This window comes from Falco peregrinus, chromosome 6, assembly GCF_023634155.1.
Source record: "Falco peregrinus isolate bFalPer1 chromosome 6, bFalPer1.pri, whole genome shotgun sequence".
NCBI lineage: Eukaryota > Metazoa > Chordata > Aves > Falconiformes > Falconidae > Falco > Falco peregrinus.
The window spans coordinates 2,389,781-2,410,313 of NC_073726.1; the positions used below are offsets into that span (position 1 = coordinate 2,389,781).

At 38.4% G+C, this 20,533-nt stretch overlaps 1 protein-coding gene across 2 annotated transcripts in view; it reads left to right on the forward strand.

The window, feature by feature from the left end:
• The window catches only part of SLC2A13 (solute carrier family 2 member 13), a 169,320-nt gene that overhangs the window by 121,206 nt on the left and 27,581 nt on the right, over window positions 1–20,533 (forward strand). For both annotated transcript variants that reach the window (XM_055808994.1, XM_055808993.1), the window contains exons 6-7: window positions 3,315–3,435; window positions 16,730–16,855. In XM_055808994.1, coding sequence (XP_055664969.1) covers window positions 3,315–3,435; window positions 16,730–16,855 — 247 coding nt within the window. The remainder of the gene's footprint in view (window positions 1–3,314; window positions 3,436–16,729; window positions 16,856–20,533) is intronic.

The window sequence follows — 20,533 nt, forward strand, 5'->3', positions numbered from 1 at the left end:
AGCACAGTCAAAGGTTGTACATTTGAAATGTAGATATAAATGTCTCTTACAAAGCATATTAGTTGTAGAACAGAGGAGGATATAGAAATAAGACACAGAACTAACAAAGGAGCATAACGCAGTTAAGGTTTATTTGTTGATGCTGTTTGGAGACAAAGTAATTGGTAAAAATGGTCTTTCTTCTGTGGCTGTTTGCTGGCTGTCAGCCCGCAGTGTCACTTGACCCATCCTGCACTGCTTGCTGTGTTCTTTATCATACAGTCCCTCCTTAAGGAAAATACAAATGATGACAGTTATGAAATAAAATGACATCTGTCTGTACTATTTAGAATTTTTAGAATTTAGAATTTTTTTTTAATGTAACATTTGACACCTCAATTTAGGTAGTGGTGGATATGGTACGTTTTCCTTAGCAAGAGGGCTGTTTAGTAAAAAGATAATTACTAAATCTGCTGGTGGATTTGTTTTCCATTAAGAGTTTTCTCATGGGGTAAACTTGTATTTACTGCTGTACTTTGGTTTGCTTTTCTGAGGTTGTTGACTTTTACACTGAGTTATTACTAGCTGCTTCTCTGGTCTTTGGAGAAGCCAGGTATGCCCCAGTCTCCCATTACACAAAATGAAAAGAAAACTACTTCCTTTGCCTGCTCCTGCAAGGGTGTGGGGTGTTTTTTGGTAAAGGTTAATCGATTTGATGTTTGTTAGATGATAACCTACAAGATGAATCTGTAGAAAAATAGTAAAATTAATACTTTGATTAAAGCCAACGTACTGTAATTTAATTTTGTAAACTTAACGCATCTTTTCCTGCTTTCTGAAAACATTTGCTAAAGAGCTAATTTACATTCAATTTGATTTATTTTGATTATTTTCAAAAATATTAGCAACTTTTGAAAAACTGAGCCTTTCTGATAGATCCAGAAGCCTTAGGAAAATTGCAGGAAACTGCTTCTGCTGAAAAAAAACCAAACCAAAACCCACACACCTTTTCAGTTCTCTTTACTACAGTTACTTTTTTCTCTCCTACAGTTACTGATTCCTCTTACTTTCCCATTCATTTTGTATCTTGGCATCATTTCTTTATCGTTCTTCTGCTCTTTTTCTTCAGTTAATTTCTTCAAAGCTGTTAATTGAGAAACATGCAGGAATTTTGACAAGTGGAGTATCCATTTTATTGTGGTTTCATTTTTCTTCTTCAGAAATTGTCAGTTTGGAAGCATGGTGGTACTTGAACATTGGCCAATTTGTATCTCTTTTTGTAACAAGAGAGGATTTAAAATATCTTCAGGATATTTTCTTTTCTTCTTTTTTTTTTTTTTTATCTCAGCTAATGATGTACTGTAATTACATGGTTTTGTTCATCATAGAAAAACTTCCCACAGAATGAAAATATATAATAAACTTAATTTGCCAAATTTATGTATTCAGTACTTTTCCAAAGGAATAAGACATTTTCAGAGGTACTGGAAGTGAGTGTTAGTGTATTTGGTTAACTTAAAAGGCAGACAAAGCATATTTGGAATGAATATAAATAAGATTATAAGCCCTGCCTAAAGATATTTGCTGTCTGGTTTATGGCATTTTGAAAGTACAGCAAATCTAGTGCATTATACAGCCTGCCCTGAAAACTGGGATTATCAAGGTACCTACTAGCCATACCAGTACAAAGACAAGTACAGAATAAATTGAAATCACATTTAATGGTGTGTCAGGTGCTTTCTCCACATGTAGCTTGTGACTGAGTTTAAGGTCTTAGCTGCCTTGTTCAGGTAAATGTGTGGTCCAGTCATCTGCAGTTCATGCATATTCATGCCTGTTAACCATGGCTGCTGCACAGGCACATTCATGAATAATTTTATTACATGGATCTTGTTACTGAAGATATTATTTATACCTCAGAAAAAGTTTTTCACATACTTGGTGGGTTTGCCTGCTAGGTAAACTCTTGCTTTTCTCTTTAAAAACACCATCAAACCCACCCCCAAACCTGCCAAAACATCCCCCCTGCCCTGCGCCCACCAAAAAAACCCCACCTCCCCCAAAAAAGCCAGATAATGTGTCATTTCATAAAGATTACCAGAATGATATGTTAGGGGTTTTAAGGTAGTTGCATTTCTAAAGGTTCGCACAGATGCATTTCTGAGAAAATTGCTTACGTGCTTCTAACGCACACAGCAGAGGGATGAGGAGGAGCATTTGGAATTGAACACGGTATCCTTCATTTGCCCTCAGCCATTAAGCTATATCACTGCACTAATGCATACTGCCTTCCAACTGGGATGTGCTTTAGTGGTTTGTGAGTCTGTTTTCGTACGGTAAGGATAACGTTACTAGATCATCAGTAGGTAACTAGCTAATTAGTAAATAAAGTTATTACTAGTTCTGTATTTTCAGGTCAGGCTATACGTGTTATAAGTGACCTCTCAAACAAAACATGCCACATAAATAGTGAGGATGGAAACAGGTACACAGGGTATTTTCTACAACATAGAACTCAATGCCTCATCAAGTAGCAAGATGTAAAGGTTTTATAAGTCTGAGCTTGAGCTACTTGCACTGGTGTCATGACTAGTGAAGTGTATCAATTTTCATTAAAATGATACAGCATATTGTGTGTGCATGTGACAAATAAGGTAGGAAAACTGAGTTATGTTCTAGTAATGGCCTGTTGCAGAAAATGTGAACATTTTTTTGCCATCTTCCCTCTCATCATTTTGCCCAGCTCATACACAAGGAATTTTTGGGGGGAGACAGGAGCAAATAGATGGGAGGGGACTTCTTCCTGGCAAATGTTGTGTGTGCTCTTTGAAGCAAGATCAGAAATTGCCGTTGGGCTTTTTGGTGGTATTTTTGTGAAAAGCCAAATTTCTTTCCTTTCACAAAGGGAAGCAGAGTCAATGAAAAAGCTGATGCTGTTTTCTGTTTTACAGGAAAGCCTGCAAGTATGGGTGTGGGAGTGGGAAGAAGTGTGGTGATTTCGAAGTCACTATTAAGTTTTACCTTTACTGCATTTTTTTCTACACCAAAATACCTGTTTGTTAATGCACTCTTCAATTCCACACTTTAAAAAAAAAGTCTCAACCTATTCATTTGATATCTGGATATTAAACCTGATGCACTTTAGCATCTAAACTAATTTAAGATGTGGAGGTAGCAAAGGGTTTTTTTCTTAGGTTCTCATCACAACTCCTTAGTGAATGCTGTATGCATAGTAATGAGGTGCCTTGCTTTCCCAAGCATAGTTCAGTTCAATAGAGGATTATTTCATGCTCTCTGAAGAAAAATATCACATTGTTCTTTATCTGTATTTTTAGGTACCGCTGTAGCACTTATTATCCTAGCTTCGGGATTTTTGCTATCAGCTCAGGTCTCGCCAAGAATCACAATTAATCCACCAGATCCTTCACATCAAAATTCTACCTGCACAAAATACAGGTGAGATTTCATGATCATTCATCCAATCTTCTTGAAGATTGTTTCTGATGAGTTGAGTTTTACAGCCTAGTGTGTCGTAGACAATTCGCGAAGTCTAGTACAAGGAACTAAACCAGATACCTCAGGTTAGAATCCTAACTTCCCTCTGTAGAGAAAATTTGACTCTTTGCTTAAATGCTTTGAATACTCCCATGGAGTTCCTTGAATAAATAAGGTGGTTAAAGTGGCAAACTCCACACTTGAGATCTCCTCTGTTATATCACACCTGCTGCGATTTATAGCAGACACAAAGTTAGGAATATTTTAAAAGTAGTCTGCAAAAATGCTTGCTGTTATTTGTCTACTTGTAGATTTGTCTTGTATAACATCTGTAAACACTTCAAGAAGATGTGTTGCTTGCCTTTTCTTTTCCTGAGTGGAAAAAAAAATAATCTTCTGATAATTACAGACCAAACAAATAAAAAGAAATGTGATTTTTTTGACCTTTTTTCCTATTGTAGGTAGAAAGATGCACTTTCATATGTAGTCATGGTTTCAAATAACATTAATTCTAGGGTGTTAGGAAAGTGTCGTTTTCTGAATTTTGTAGTTTTAATTCACATATGAGTGCTCTTATTTAGCTGGCAGACTAGAAAATTCCCTATTGAGAGAAGACTAGTTAAGTGGCTAAAGAAATTCTTACTTACGTTCAAAATCAGTTTTACATGTGTTTGCAATAGAGAGAAATCTCAAGAAATGAGAAGTGTGCTTCTAGTTTCATTGCGATATTGGCTACAAGTTTCATGGCTTTTCATATGCCAGCACAGTGTCTTAGATGAGATTCTGAGGGTCTGAACGTTTATAGACTCCTGGGGAGGGGGAAGAAGGTCTTCAAAAGAGTGTAAATAGATGCTAATAACTACAACGTTAGATACTACCAGACGTGAAGATCCCTGCATGCAAACCCCTATATTTTTACTTGTTTTCTACTGCAGAGTCAACTATACTTTGCAAATTTTGGAATGTGTCTATACAGCTTTTTCAAATGGCAAGTAATCTGGTTAAAAGAATCAAAGGGGGAAAGAGCTTCCAAATGCTCTCCTTTCAGAATAAGATAACATTGATAGCAGGATGTCAGAAGGATTTGCCTAGGACTTCAGTTAACTATTTGGAAAGGATGTCTGGAGAGAGCCAATGCACCATTTACAGAACTCATTATTTGTTATCTAATAAAGCTAGATGATCATATAACCTCAAACAGTATCAAATGTGCATAGAAGAAATATGTATGGCTAGTTCACCTTAAGAAGGAATCAAAAATTATTCAACACAGGCTTTGTTTTCCAGTTAACCACAGCTAGTCAGGAGGGAAATTCAGACTCACTGAGGCACGCTTAGCCTGCCCTTCTGGGCAAAAGCATGACAAGTTAAAAGTAGTTCTCATAAAGGCATGTTGTTTCATTAAGTATCGGAATACTTTTGATCTGTCATGATTTCTGTTTCTGACATGAAGTGAGCAAAAGCGGATATGATAGAAATTCGAAGGATCTAGAAAAGAGCAATAGAAGAACAGAAATGTTTTCATTTGAGAGTGTTTTGAAATAGAAGGAGCTCTCTTAGTTTAAAGATAGAAGTGAACATGTATGGGAGGATGTGAAATAATGAGCAATACATGAGAAAGCCTTAGGTGCTTCTATTTTAATCTTATACTATACCTTACTAAAAAGACACAGAAGCTAGGAGAATTGAAACTAACAAATGGAGGTAGTTGCCCACAAATCACAGAATTAGGCTACAGCACCCGCTATTTAAAATTATTAAAAAAAAAAATAGGGATTTATATGGTTAATAAGAACTTTTGCACTTGTGTTTATTTGGGATATCAATATTTGGGCTTCAAAACATCACCAAACCCTGACCCTGCTAGAGACAAAGGTAGAATATTCCATCAGCATCATGCATATGAGTGTCCATTATGGGAGGTGGTATCAGCCACTGATTCCATTCCAGGAAGCCTCAAAATTCTCAGGTGTCTTTAGCCGGGGTAGCAGTAAGTGCAAGAAATACTGTTTGCTTTTGGCAAGGATCAAGGTAAGAAAAACATTTTAAACATTTTGTCTCCAGTGATGTCTCCAGAAGGAGCCTAGTTTCAGCATGCCTTCCTGCCAAGCTCTTGTAGCTACACATAGAGAATATGTGTTAATGTGTTCCTTTATCTGAATTATTTCTGGAGGGGATGACATACAAGCACGTTATATTTGACTTGGAACAGTGGCTGTTCAGGATATGACTATGTCTGCTTTCTGTGCACGTGGTCAGTAAGCTGAATGAGATCTAAAAAAATATTTTTGTCATGAGAGAGTAGATGGTGTTTTCACCATTCCAGTTGGGTTGGAAGAACTTTATAACATGCTTGGCCTTGGAAGAAAGAGAAGGTGTGGACTGCAAACCAAAGAAAAGCTAAAGAGTGAGCTGTATGTTGTGGGGCTCACCTCTCTTATTTTTAGCCCTGGAGGTATTCCCCATGGCAGTTATGGAGCTAAGTCAAAGAGATCCTTAAATCTGAGGATTTGGAAGTAAAAGTCTACTCTGCATACTGCCAGCCCAGTATATTTTCTATGCTGCTCTAAGTATAATGGCATTAAAGGAGCTGTACAGATAGCAGCCATGTAGGATGGCATATGTCACTGTAGGGATAGTTACAAATAAGATAGCAAGTCAAAGTAAAATGAAGTCATTTAATGGCAGTGATCTCCTGCTGTTTAATCCGTGTTTCCGTGTTTTAGCTGGCTTTGGTATAACTGCTGGTACCTCATATTGCTTAGCATTGTGTCTTGCAAGCCTTGAAGAGGTCTCAGAACGTTTTGGAAAAGGAAAAGACAGCAGGACTTCAGAAGATCAACACATAATGCCAGCTCCCTATAGCCATCAGAATCACTTTTAGATACATGTGCCTACACAAATGCAACACATAGCCTCCTTCATCTGATGGTGATGCAGTGCTCTCTGAGGTGAGGTGCACTTAGTCAGTCTAAACCTGTCTGCAGCTTGGCTGTCTCAGAGGTATGGAGGTGTTTCCTAAATACAACTTGTATTTGTCTTTGCCAAAATGTATTTGTAAATTATAAAAACATCAGTAATTTATTTTTTTTTTCTGACAGAAGTTTCACTGATACCATGTGGAGTAAAAATGCTTTTTATGTTTGCAAATCCATTGGGTTGGAATAAGTGTGGGTGTCCGTTATGGAAGCCTTAGGCTGACCTACTGCAAACAGTCTGTTCGTTTGTTGTTCCCTCAGATCCATATTCCTCTGCACAGATTAATTCCTGCTGCTAGAATAACAATGCAGATAGAACAGACTAGCAAAGAAAGAACAGTCACTGTCCTAATTCAAAAAAGCACCTAGGGCTTGAATACCATGTTTTGAAAGAGCCATGCCATGCAAACGGAGTTACAAGTCACCTGTAAGGTAACAAAATTGTAAAATAACAAACCTGTAAGATTACAAACCAGTAAGATACGCTGCAAATACAAAGTAAATTTTTTACATTTGGCGTAGAGATGTACAGTATCATAGTTGATCAACAGCCACAAAGTAATCCATAATTAAATGATAAAAACCTGAATGTGTCATCAGGACATCATGGAAATAACGCAAATCCAGCAGAACACACTGAACCCTGAAATTCACTTTGCCTCCTCGCAAATGGAAGTAGGTGGTTGTCTCAGTGAGGAGGGGCAAGATGAGCTTGTCTGTGTGCCGTTCTTAAATCAAACCTCATTTTCACACTCAGCCCATGTAAGATGGCATAGATTGTTGCAGTGTGACCACCCCTTTTCTTTGATCTTAGTCTCTGCAGCAGCTCTGATCTGTTACTCATCATCAAGGCCACAGAGAAGTTCAGAGGTAAATTTAACAATGCAAAACAACACCATCCCAAGATTTTTCATCTTAGAAATAAATTTAACAATGCAAAACAACACCTTCCCAAGATTTTTCATCTTAGAAATAAATTTAACAATGCAAAACAACACCATCCCAAGATTCTTCATCTTAGAAATTAAAAGAGGAGCTAGCCATTCCTATTGTTAATCTGACTACTCAAAACTCTATAAACGTGTTCGCATTTTTACTGGGAACTTGGCTGGTTCTGGAAGGAGGTCGAGGTTGGGCATGTGCACTAGCTACCCTACCACCTTTCCCCAATCTTTGAAGAATCAAAGGTGTGACTGTCTCATTCTACTTTTCTCTGGGATGTTCATCCATTTCTGGAAAATTATCATTGTCCTGTTGCCTTGTGTTCTTGGTCTTTTTGTCTCATTCATGTGTCTGTCTCTCTTAATGCAACTTTTTGAGACTTGGTCAGCTGTAGAAGACATGACGTGCATTTCTTCTGCATAAACAATATTTTTCACCTCAGTAACTATATGAAAACAGTAATTTTTGTGTTAAGCTTAGGATAATCCTCCTATCCCATGGAAGTGATACCTGTGCACAAGGACCTTCTCAGATTCCTTCCCGAGCTGATTGTCTTCAGAGTTTGATTAAAACAATACAGGCGGTGCCAGCTGTTCTGGGTACACAAGGGCTCTGTTGTTCATCTTTGAATTAGTCACTCTCACGTGGTTAATGTTCCTAAACTCATTGTACAAATATACACGACTGAGATGAAGGCGCCAATATTTAGTAGCCTTACAGAGCAATTTTACAGAATAGCTAATAGGCAGAAATATGTATTTTATTTATAATTAATAAAATATAGCAAAAGTATATAATTGTGATCAGTCCTGAAAAACTCAGCTAACCTAGCAACTGAAGCTGGTTTTATTCTATTTAACAGCTTTAGGATACATATAGTAAGTATACTGGCTATTGTACTTTATTTTGCAAAGTCATTGACAAGCTGATATATCTGCAAACTAGATGTCGGTCTTCTTCATACTGTCACTGTATCATAGAACCAGTGATTTTTAAATGTGATTTTCACTTTCTGTTTCTAATGTCAAAATGACTGAGCTACTGGTCATTCTGGTAACTGAGAATAGCAATCATAAATATAGTAATGCGTTTCTGCTATTAAGGTCAGAAAACTATGAGTATGTAAAGAGATAAACACATTTGAGAATACTTTTGCCAGCCCTTATGAAATGTAATTAAAAATCTGATAGACAGTTTACGTTCTAGAACTGTAAAATTACCTCAACAGGGTCTTGAACTTTTTAAAGTAGATAATAGAAGGATATATTGCTTGGTAATGATTTTTCACTTGCTGGCATGTTGTTCCTATCAATCAAAACTTATAATTCAATGTAAAATCATAAGAGATAGGAAAGAATACGCGAGTTCTTTGTAGGAAGCATCTTTAATGTGAATGAGGAAAAACTCATCTCATCAATTTAAACATAAAGATTTGAAGGGTGACTTACCTGAACTGTAACATCTGTGCGTATAATTCAGACCCTGTAACCACTGTTAACTTTTCCACTTAACTTCATTTTTGAGTCAACTTCTGCATTACCAAGGAAACAAGTTGTTTTATTCATATAGTAACCCATCAACACTTCACAGCTCTGCTAATAGTTCTAAGAATTCACTGTTTAACAAAACCTGAAAAAATGCTCAGGGAATTATTTTTTTTAAACTTTTCAAAGTGAAGGTGTTATGCTTTATATGGTCTGCAGGTTTTAGTCACACAAGGATGATTTTCATCAAGTTCGGACAAGGCTTGTATCTGATCTGCCTAGAAACTGGGAGTATAGTATCTATGTGTAGGGTCTCTTTGGTAGGCTAGTTTTAAAAGCAAAGTACTATACGGACACTGCCATTACGTTCAAAGTAAAGGCACATGTAAGTCAGTTGTTTCTGTGATTTATCATCTGTGTTGCTCAGTTCCAGGCATGAATCAGGAAGCTGTTGTGCTGGGGGCTCTATAAATTCAGAAAAAGACAAGATCATCCAAGACAAGAGACAATTGACATCTATGTGCAAGTAGATCAGGACGCTTCTCATGTGATGTCAGCATCCCAGCACAGTCTGCTGACATGATGCTTATAGTAGTAGTGGTGGAGCTGTGATGATCTAAGGAGTTGAGCAAAGCAGCAGTTTGTAGAGAGTAGTTTCTTTTATCGGACTCTGATAGGTAGGAAAAATGGATGAGCCATCGAGGTCCTCTTCAGGTCTAAAGTGAAAGTAGCAAAGACCAAGATGCTGAAAACAGGTGCTCTGAGTTTATATAAAACTTACTGTTGCTTAGTTTAGGCATGTGAGTCATTGGAAAAGAGGGTTTAAGGAAAGTTCGAAGAGAGCTGATCTATTTATATGTCTAGCATATCAAGAAGAATAAGGATTCAGTACTGGTCTGGAATTTTTACCTAGGAAGGAGTCACTGAAGAACAGTCTCAGTGAACTAGATGGAGCAGGAGCCTGATCTGAAGATGAAAAATGGTTGATCATATTTGAATGTAACTTTGATTTAGATCTGTTGGAGTAGCTGCGTGGTAATTTACAGAACTGTAGGTAGCATATGAGTACTGTGATTATAAATGGTAGCTTTTCTTTATGGACATCACTGAGTGGATACATGTGTTACCTAATTGACTGCCAGTAGACCTCAACAAATAAACTTCTCTCATTTGGTCTCCTTTAATAGCAGGAAAGTGCTCGTGAAGTCTGAGTGGGTTTTTCTCATTCTTTGTGAAATACTGTGTTTTCCGTGTCCCAGATATGACAGCTTGAAGTTGTGTCTTGTAGTTAGCCCACATTTTAACTATTTAAAGTATCCCCCATATTCTTAGCCAATGATATTGAATCAGAGTCTTGTAGTTAGCTGTTGGAAGCAACACAGGATTCATCAGAAGTATAACAAAATGCTTGATTTCATGCCTGAGGTGCAGTGAAGCATGCAAACATGCAGACAGCACGAGACCTCAGGTGCAAGCATCAGGCAGTTTTAAACAAGGTCCTAATAACTAACTGAAGTGAGTTTGTCTATAAGCAAGCAATTTTCAAAAAAAAAAACAACAACCCCAAAGCTCTTTAATCGTGTAGCTGGGTGAAAGCTAAGTGCACCAATGTCCTCTCATGTCAACAGAGCTGATAAATCTACTGCAGTAGTTGTCCAACAGTACTTATATTTTTGTTGAATTCAATTTCTTGTTTGGATTCATCAGTTGCCTGCATCCCTTGCTGAGTCCAGTTGAATAAGCGTGACTGGTGATCCTCAGCCTGGCTGTCTTGGCCGTTTTCTTTCAGTTGGGGCCAGAGGAAGAGGCATTCTCTGGTTGTAGACAGGGCAATACTAGCACAGAAGCAAGGAAGGCCTGATTCCCGTTTGTTGATTTTCTCTAAGGAGCTGGAAAGCACCTACACCATATGCTAAGGGAGGTAGAGGATTGTGTGCGTAACCAATCATGAGAGCAAAAGGTAAACCTTTTCTGTAGGTAGGATGGACGATCTCCCCCTGGCCCAGGGTCATGTCTCCAGTATGGCAAACAGCAAGGTGGAAAGAGTGGAGAGCAGCACAATCAAAGTGACATTCTTTTCCAGCCTGTGGTGATTTGCAGCTTATGTTCTCTTTGGGTGGTCTGTGCTAATCCTCAGTAGATATTACAAGACCTCCTGTCCCTACATCGAGCCTTTCCTGCCTGAGGCATTTTTTATTTTTCCTACACTTCTATGAGGAAAACCTTTTCCAGGAACATGAATATTTGCAACATGTGGAGCAGAAGCACTGGGTTCAACAAGCTCACGAGGGTGGAATTTACTCTGTGGAGAAGACAGGACATGAGCAACATGTCTTGTATAGGGTATCTCAAGTTGGAAGAGACTCATAAGGTTCATCAAGTTCAACTTGCATGTTAAGAGTTTATCATATTTTCACATATAACTTACTGCTTCACATACATGGGCTGTATGTGCATCATACGCTCAGTGAAAATGATGAGTCCACAACAAATGGAAAGCGTACATCCCCAATAAGTGCCTGTTGCGGATGTTTTTGATACTCCCAGTGGCTGTTAATGCTACCCATGTAGTAGAATATTGTGAAATCAGGTGTTACATTCTGGAAAAGAACTACACAGTCCATAATATGCTACCAAGCTCAGTTTGTGTTTCTATAACTGGATGATAGGGACATACTGCTACAGTTTTATAATCAGATAACAGAATATGGAAGGCAAAACCAGAAGTTCTTTATAATGTGGCAAAAGTGGAAACTGATTCAGAAATTGAGGTTCAGCTCGAAAAAGACAACATAGTGTGACAGAAAGAGAAATGGCACTTGCAGAGCAAGGGCACTGAGCAGAGGTCTTTTACTGCTAAATCACTCACCGAGAAGTGGCAAGGTACAATTTGCAGCTCAAATTAAAAGGCTTCTGAGGATTGTAGGAAAATCATTATTTAGAAGGTCATTTTACAAATTTAAGGCACAAAATGTAATGACAAACCAAATGTAAGTATGAAGTATTCTAAGCAGTGTGGGAAAAGCAGAGGAAGAAGCAATTATGAACAACCTTTCATCTGGAGGGTCACTTTAGCAGGTCAGAGATTTTATTCAATCTCTTTAGAGACTGCACTACAGGCTTGTTAACTACACTGTTGGAAAGAAGGAAAACAGTAATCTTGGTATCAAGAAAAATGTGTACAGCTAGCTAATTAATAATTTTTCTATATACTTTAATTCCTTTGTGGAAGAGCAGGGCATTGTGATCTTTGTGATCAACCCGTAACCTCAGGGACAGTTAATCGGGCAGGCTGCTCCAGAGCAGAGCATTCTGAAAGCTGACAGTGCTGGGCCGGCAAGAAATTGCTAGCAAGTTGGAGTTAGTGCTGTCAGGCTTTCTAGATGTCAGATATTCCATTTGGTCAGCTGGCGAGGACATAAGAGCATGGAAGCCTTGACTGTGTTGGCAGAACGGAGTGAGGATTTGCAGGTTTGGGGATATCTGGTCTTGAAATGGGCCGTCAGTAAACATGCACTGACAATGAGGCAGGAACACAGAAATCCCATTTCATGGCAGTTCCCAATAAGCTGAGAGGCCAGGCTACTGGGAAGCTTTTCTATAGACTTCATAGCACTGAAGCTGCAAAGAAGCCAGGCATCTTTGGACTTCTGGAGCCTCACATTCCTGGTTGTTGTTATTCTGCTACATAGGCTGAAGCATCTGAATTCTAGATGCTCGCCTTTCTGTTGGGTTGCCTAGGAGCCCAGCTGGTAAGCAGGGAGGAAACTGGGCACATTATAAAACCTTTCTGCTGTAATGCTGTCTGCTTTCATCAAAATCAAATCATCTCTCTGAGGTATTTCAATCTTGAAGAGTTGTCAGTCTGATAGAGAACCATCCTGCCTGGGAATTTTCAACTGGCTCGTCACAGAGGAACCTGTTTCCAAGGCACTGCCTCATAACCTTAGCACGAAAATAAATATTTCATGATAAAGTACAAGCATATTTCCCATTTATAATTGGATGCAAATTTCCTTTCCTACATAGACACCCTGGAATATGCCGGTATAGAGCTTTCAAGACTGTAACTGATCTCTGCTGCAGATTTGATGAAGTATTAGTATCTTTATAGATACATACTGGCATCTATTTGGGTAGGGCTGGTAAGAAGGTACATTTAAGGACAGGAAGGAGATCTGTAGCAGGTAGTTACATGTCAATAAGTATATTGAGCATTTCTTTTCCTATTGTATTGTGTCTCCTTGGTTATTTACATCACTATGAGCATATGTAAGAATATGTGCTCAATTTCAAATTGTTCAAATATTTTTGTTTAGCAAATACTAATGGGGCTAGAATGAAGAAGAGCATAAGCCTGAAACTACTATATATTTTATTTCCATATTTTGAGAGATATTAAGAGTAAAAAGCCTCAGCACATGATTTTTTGTTTGTTTTTAAATGACTTTAAAAAAAAAAAAAAGTCTTCCTTATTTCATACTGCATCTTCAGTGATCATCAGTCTGTTAACTGATACAGATTACCGTGTTACAAAACAGTTTTAATGTGTATATGGTTTTTTTTAGAGGAAAAATGTTGATCTTCATCTTGGAAAAAGTGATGACTACCTCGTCAAAGTCAACATAAAATTTTTTTATCGCTGATTAAACAGGGCACAGAAGAATGCTAGATGCTCTGAACAGCAACTACCCACCCTAAGTCTGCTGAGAGTTACATTTGAGAGAGCTTTAAGTCTTGTATGTTAAATTTCTGGGTTTCCCTTGACGCAAATTGGTCTTGTCTCTAAAACCTAAAGTCAAAGCTTGATAGTATGAACTCACTATATAGCTAATGACAGAAATTCCTAATGCAAAGGTAAAGGGTTTACAAATATTTGTCATTTAAGTTTTCAATGTGAAAGACACGCTTCAGAAAAGCTGTGGAAAATAATAATGTTAAATTAGTTAATCTTTTATGAGTAACTATAACCCCTAACATTTAGCATGATGTGAAATCAAGCAGCCTTTATTATGCTGAATGCCAACTGCAAGACCAGTTGGACTTGATGATCTTAAAGGTCTTTGCCAACCTGAACGATTCTGTGATTCTCTGATATAAAATAAAGCCCAAGGAACAGCTGAGCTAACAGCCCTGTAGGCAGGCACTGGAAGCGATAATCAAATTTCTCAAGTCTTTCCTGGACTGCTGGTGGTGGGAGTGGGGCAGGTTAGTAAGATACGTTCTGCTTCCCAGTTGGCTGGTTACTGATACCCAACAAATAAGAGGTTATGTGGAGTTAACCGTAGACAATGTTCAGTTCTGTTACTCATCTCATGCACTGATTTTTGTGAGGACACTGAAGGAAATGACGAGGCACCCTGTCCCCATCCTGTTTGTCTGCTAGCACCACTATAAAGATGATGTTCATCAGTGTGTCTCATTGTCATTCTCTGCATTCCTGTGTCTTGCTGGTGCTGGCTATTTGACTGTATTTCTGCTTGAAGTAAAACCCCAAAAGAATAAATCTAGAGAACCCTTGAACCCTGAAATTTTACAAAGAGAATTGTTGTCTAAAGACCGCTTTAATGTGTTAAATTCTGCACATGGTGTTCACATTGAATATAATTTACGCATGGTTGACTTAAAAATCCAGTGCTGCACTTGATAGCACATAGTATTTGGAAGTGGCTGTGTTCTGTGCCAGGATGCCATGGTGGATTTGCTAGCACCCTGGGTCTTTTTATAGATTGATGTTGTTAGCAAGTACTTTGATACACAACGTAATTGGAGTGGAAGATGTTCTACTATATGAAAATCATACATCAGCGTCCAGTTTGATATCATAGGATTCTTTTCACTCAAAGATGCTGTATTTTTTTGTTATTTTTAATGTTATTATTCGTGATTTACAAAAATGTTTTTATTAATTTGCTGTCTTCTGTTCCTGTCAACTGTTTTGTTTGCTGCCCATTGCTGTTCTAATATGAATTAATAAAATGTAACTAAGTCTTGCTAATTTAATATTGGAATTATCCTTCCTTTCATAATTGATAATTACAGAGTTACAATTTTCTCATTTATCTTAGCAAAAGAGGGAATATTTACTACAGTTAGGTAATACGTGATTGACTTTACCTGAAAATTCTGTTTCACCTCCACTGTAAAAATGTTTTGTGTGGTTTATATCTCTATTAAGAACTGATTTAATGTAGCTTTCCTAGTATTAAAAAAAAAAGATGTTCAAACCAGAATTTGACCTATCAGTTAAGCAAGACGAAGTTGTATGTAAAATAGATTTATTTTCTAAAAAGTAGACGACACGGAAATTCTGAAGTAATTTCATAATTTAGAAAGAATATAACAAAAGTGCACACATTTCTGAAACTTTGGAGAAATAGAAACTGCAAATGAAGACATTGTTTTTAAAACTTCCCCAACACTCTTTTTTGCCAAGGACCTTATGAATTGACCTTATTGTAACTCTTTTAGAAACGTAAGAGTAAGAAGAGTTTGAGTGACTAGATTTTAAGCATGTGCTTTCAGACTTTTAAAACTGATATTATCAGCTTTACTGATTTAGTTTCTTGGAACTTTGTTGTACAGTTGCTTTTATGTTTTCTCATAATGATATAGCAGTTTAAGCAGATTATTTCATCATTCACCAAGTCTTTGTTGTGATAAAGTTATACACTCAGAAAGGATTTTTTCCTTGGATTTGTTGTTACAGGGATGTATGCTGAAGCTATTTTGGGCACCTTAATTATACGTTTCCGGATGTTACATTTTTAATTATAATTTCAGATTTCCAGACTTGCTCCATGTTTTGCAGTTTCTTATCCTCCTATTTTAACTCCTAAAGATATCCCTTTAGACTGTATCAGGGGCTTTACTGGTGAGAATGTATCTCTGAATCTGAGATGGCTTCTGGGGAAGATAAACATCTGGGCAGTTTAACCACAGTAGCAATGGCCTTGGGTTTGCAAGATCTGGGGAAGCTTGAGCTAGAAGCTTTCAGATAACTTGCACTGCATGGAGGGTTTTGGAATGCCTTCATAGCTCACATGCCTCCATCCTGCTCGGTTTGTTCTCAGGGGCAGGTTTTAGATTGACACCTAAGTGAAGTATCTGTGGGGCGCTTGATATCTAGGCTCCCAGCAGAGTCAGTGGGAAAGAGGTCAGTGCAACCAGTGCAGTCTAGAGAACAGTTTTACCGTGTAGTCATTTGAAGAGCTTGCAAGGCTGCATTGAGGAAACTTTGCCTAAATGTAAGCATCTGGTGGTGTTTGAGGCTCCCAAGGAAATCGGAGACATCTTTGCAGAGCTGACAAGTGTGATGCGTGGTAATGATCTACAAGATCACTGCACACTCTTGCAGTGAGAGGTGAAGGGCAGGTGGAATGTTGCTGGGCACTAGATACCTGTATGTGAATTGCCTCTGTTGACATATTGACTCTCTCCATTGAATGGGAAATCAGGTGCCGAGTTCCCACGTGGAGACGCGTGGTGTTGTGATCTCAGACTGACTCCTGCATCTGTATGTGCCCAAATTCTTGTTTGATTATTAGGTATGATGTATTATTCCTTCTCTTCAACCCCGGTCTATCTTTTTTTAATCAAAATTCATCCCACAGGTGAATTCTCCTACAGCCTGGTCAGGTGTCACTGGGAGATTTGCAGCTGGGCCACCAAAATGTGGTACAGAGGAAGGTGAAAGCGATCTCTATTAGTTTTTGGGCAGTTTCTATTATCTGTCTCCAACACTGACAACCTGACTACAGTGCATCCCAAGACTGATAAGGAGATACTGTTGGTTTTGACATGTACAAATGAGTAAAGTGTTGCTTAAGTGTTTATTTCTTTCTCTTTCAGCTATTGTAATGGATGTATGTTAGATCCAGATTGTGGTCTCTGCTACAAATTGAATAAATCAAGTGTTGTTGAGTCCTCCTGCATTCCTGTTGATAAAGATTCTACAATGAAAGCAGCTTGGGGCAGGTATGTCACTTCTCAAGATTTTCTGGTCTTGTGCTCTGTGGGCTGGTGTGTTTTATGCTATTGAAAACACTTTTGCTTTCACATAAAATATTACTCGTAGGATGTTGTGGAAGAAAAAAATAACTTGGCATTGTCAAAAAAAGGCTATTACGTTCTAACAACTGTTCTAAATAAAAGCCTTGACCCTGATGCGTGCAGCCAGTTCGGTGTAGTCTGCCACTTAGAAAGTATGGCAAAAGTACACTAGCAATTAGGAAAACAGCTTTTACCTGAAGTCTTCATTCATTTGAGGTGGCATATTGCCTAGGTATACACTTAAAACCCTCTGCATTAATGTTCTTTTAAAATGCTTTAATTAAACCACACTTTCAATATTGGCCTACTAAAGAAACTGAGTTACTCAGCTGAATCATCTAAAATGATAAAAATCTGAAAATTTCACATTGTCAAAAGCATGTTTTGTGGCCACAGATTTCTGTGTTCCTGTGCTTAAAAGCAGCAGCATGCCTTATGTTGCAGTTAGGTTGTATAATTGTGTGCGTTCGTAGGTAAGTCCCAATGCAACTGCAAAGTACATCACACCTCTTTTTGTTAACACAAAGATTTCCTGTGAAGTCACAGCAATGTTCAGGTTTTCTGAAGTATTGACTGTTCTTAAGGAATGGCTTTATGAGTTGGAACAGCATCCTGTAAAGGCTTTATTGATACTTTAATAATGATTAGGGCTTGAGTTAGAGTTTAAGATGGCTCAGCGCCACAAGGGAATTATATAATTACTGCTGATAAAATGTGTAATTACTACTGAGAAAACCTCCTCGCTGTAGTTCTTCTGTGCCACCAGCATGCCGTAAACATACCTGCAAAACAGGCATTCATGTGGTGGTTTGGGCTTTTTGATATTTATTTTTTTTTTAATTTTCCTGTGTATTTCTCAGAAGTTAAAACCAAGTGCCTTGGTGGCAGTGAGTCATTTTGGACAGAGGTTGGAAGCTATGAAAAAAATCTAATTCTAGAATCATTAATTTTAAATTATTCTAAAATTACCCTCCTTTTGATTCCAGTACTGTTAGAATGTTGTGCCTAGTAGTTCGTTTATATTCTTTGTAATCCTAATTTAAAAGCACTGTGATCATTTTGGGGCTGTTATTGTATATTAATAAATAATCATGCAAACTGCAAAATCTCATCCCTCTTGCTTGTTCTGTGACTGTCTTCAATGATATGCATCATACCTTGCATGTTACCTAACATCCTGACGTGCTCTGCAGCACTTGAACTCTCCTATTTGTAAGGTAACAGATCTCAGCATGCCAAGTCAACATTCATTTCATATATACTGTAGTTTTAAGTAACATGTCTGTGGTTAGCAAAATGGTACTAGCATGCACAAAGACATAAACGGCAACATAAACTTGTTATGAATAGTTGATAGATAAAATCAAACTTTATTTATTAGGCAGTGTTATTGTATAACATAGTAAATGTGAGCATCAGGGATCCTTTTATATTCCTGATTCACTCTCACATAGCACTCCTTGCTGTATAGCCTATTGGAGCAAGTTAGATAGGAAAGAAGGAGTATTTCCTTTTCATATTGCAAAATACAGTATTTCCATATTGTACAATAATTCCATAGCATAAGGACCCTGTTCAAAATCTTTCAAGAGAAGAACAAAACAATTTTAAAATTGTTATATTGGTAGTTGCCAGAGTGAAAGTCCTGCCTTAAGATGGAAAACCAATAAAATATCCAAATTTCTTTTTCCAAAGATAGTATGTTCATCCAAATTTCTAGTGTTTATTTCATTAATTTCTAATCTTGCCTCCACCTGGGTCTTTATAGTCAGGCAGTTTTCTAAAAGCTGGTCCTTCAAGCTGTGAAATGTCAGGTGGCATCTTCTGTGCCCTCCCAGCTCTGTGGAATGGGCAAGTGTTTCTCCTCCTCCTCCTCCCAGACAGGTGAATTTCTGCATGCTGGCCAGAGGGAATACCCATAGATTTTGGCTTCCAAGGGTTCACATTCAGATACCCACCCCCAGATCCGCTTCCTCAAATACTGAATCTGCTTTACAGCAAAATCAGTCCTACAAAGCCATAGGATTTCCCTGCCAAGCGAGAAGATGACTGCGGTGAGAACGGCGTAGTTACATCCCCGGCTGTGTCCCTGAGCAGCAGGAGTTGTCTGTACCTTTCTGGCAGCCCAGGGAGAACAAGTGCCTAAGACAAACTAGCAGTGCTGGTGAAGAAATTATGTCCATGCTGATCCTTGAAATTGCAGCCCTTCGTTTCAGTTACTTTGTCACAAGCTAGACGTAAAGTGGCAGTTATTCTAAAAATACATGGCATTTTTGTGGTCAGACACTGGTTTAATAATTCGAAAGATGATTTTGTGATCTGTGGACAGCTGATAACTGTTAATTATCACATGTGGCCTCTTTGTAACTCCTGTGTATTCTGATGGCTTCATGCCATCCGGTATTGGCTGAATGAGTTTAAGTAGCTTAAAACCTCCAGGGTTACACTGGCCTCTTATGGCCAATTTATTTTGCCATTCATTTTGCTCGGGAGAGAAGGAAGATCTGAGCTATTTGTTTGGGATTTGTTGGACCTTAGTTTGCCTGTCAGCCAAAGCAGCAGCTCTGGCTAGCCTGCCTGATGCAGGAGGTTCAGAGAAACAGCTTCTGCTGGACTCGGACTGATGATGCTGTGCAGAGCATTTCACTGCTGCTGCGATCCATTCTGTTCATGATTTTCCTGCTGGAAAGCTGGGAGCTGCAGCCACGGAGAGGTGCCTATGGTCACATCACACAATGTGTGCACAGCCACGTAGCTTTGCAGCCATCTTAACCCCAACCATCCTGACGTTCGCGCAGGGGCTTATCTGTTCCTGATGCGTAACCTACCAGCAAGGTAAGAGGTGCTTAGAGGCACCAACAGAGAAGACCTTGTTATATTCTTTTAAATCTCTCTGCAGCCACACAGGCTGACATAGAAAAGCCTCCTGTTTATATATTTATAGCTTTGCACTGTTCTTCATAGTTGATCCCAAGGTACTTCGATAACACTGAGGTAACAGGCAATGTTTTGACTGTTATCACGAAATACTGTAACATATTTTTATTTGCAAGAAGTTTCCCCAGTGCCAGCCTGGTGTACTAGACACTGCCTCTATGTGCATTGTTAATCATATTTATTCAGTTATGTTCTACGTTGAGAAGTTCTGGGGAGGGGAGGGAAGAGAGCAGAGATTTCAGTCTCCTGTGACTGCCAGCAAGGCTGTTTATGTTGCTGCTGTTGTCATAGAAACCTAGGGAGACAATTAGAGCATCCAAACGTTTTTCAAGACGAATATAGCATTTTGGCTTTTTTGAACATAGGGAACTCGGTGGCCCTCAGGGAGGGAGGGAGCGTAAGAATAAATCTGAACAAGTCCAAGTCAGGCCTTGAAGCAGCATGGGTAATACACAGCGGGTACACTTGTAAGATTGTACATGTAAGACAAAGAATAGAGATTTATTTTTTATTATTTAATCAGTTACATAAGCCTGACTGGTGTTGGAATATAACACAGAGAGGAGCGTCTCGCCCAGGACAGCAGTACAGGCAGGTGCTTTGCTGCCCTTGGTATTACCGCAGCAGTTAACAAAACTGTTGACAAGCAAACCCTGCTGCCTCCGG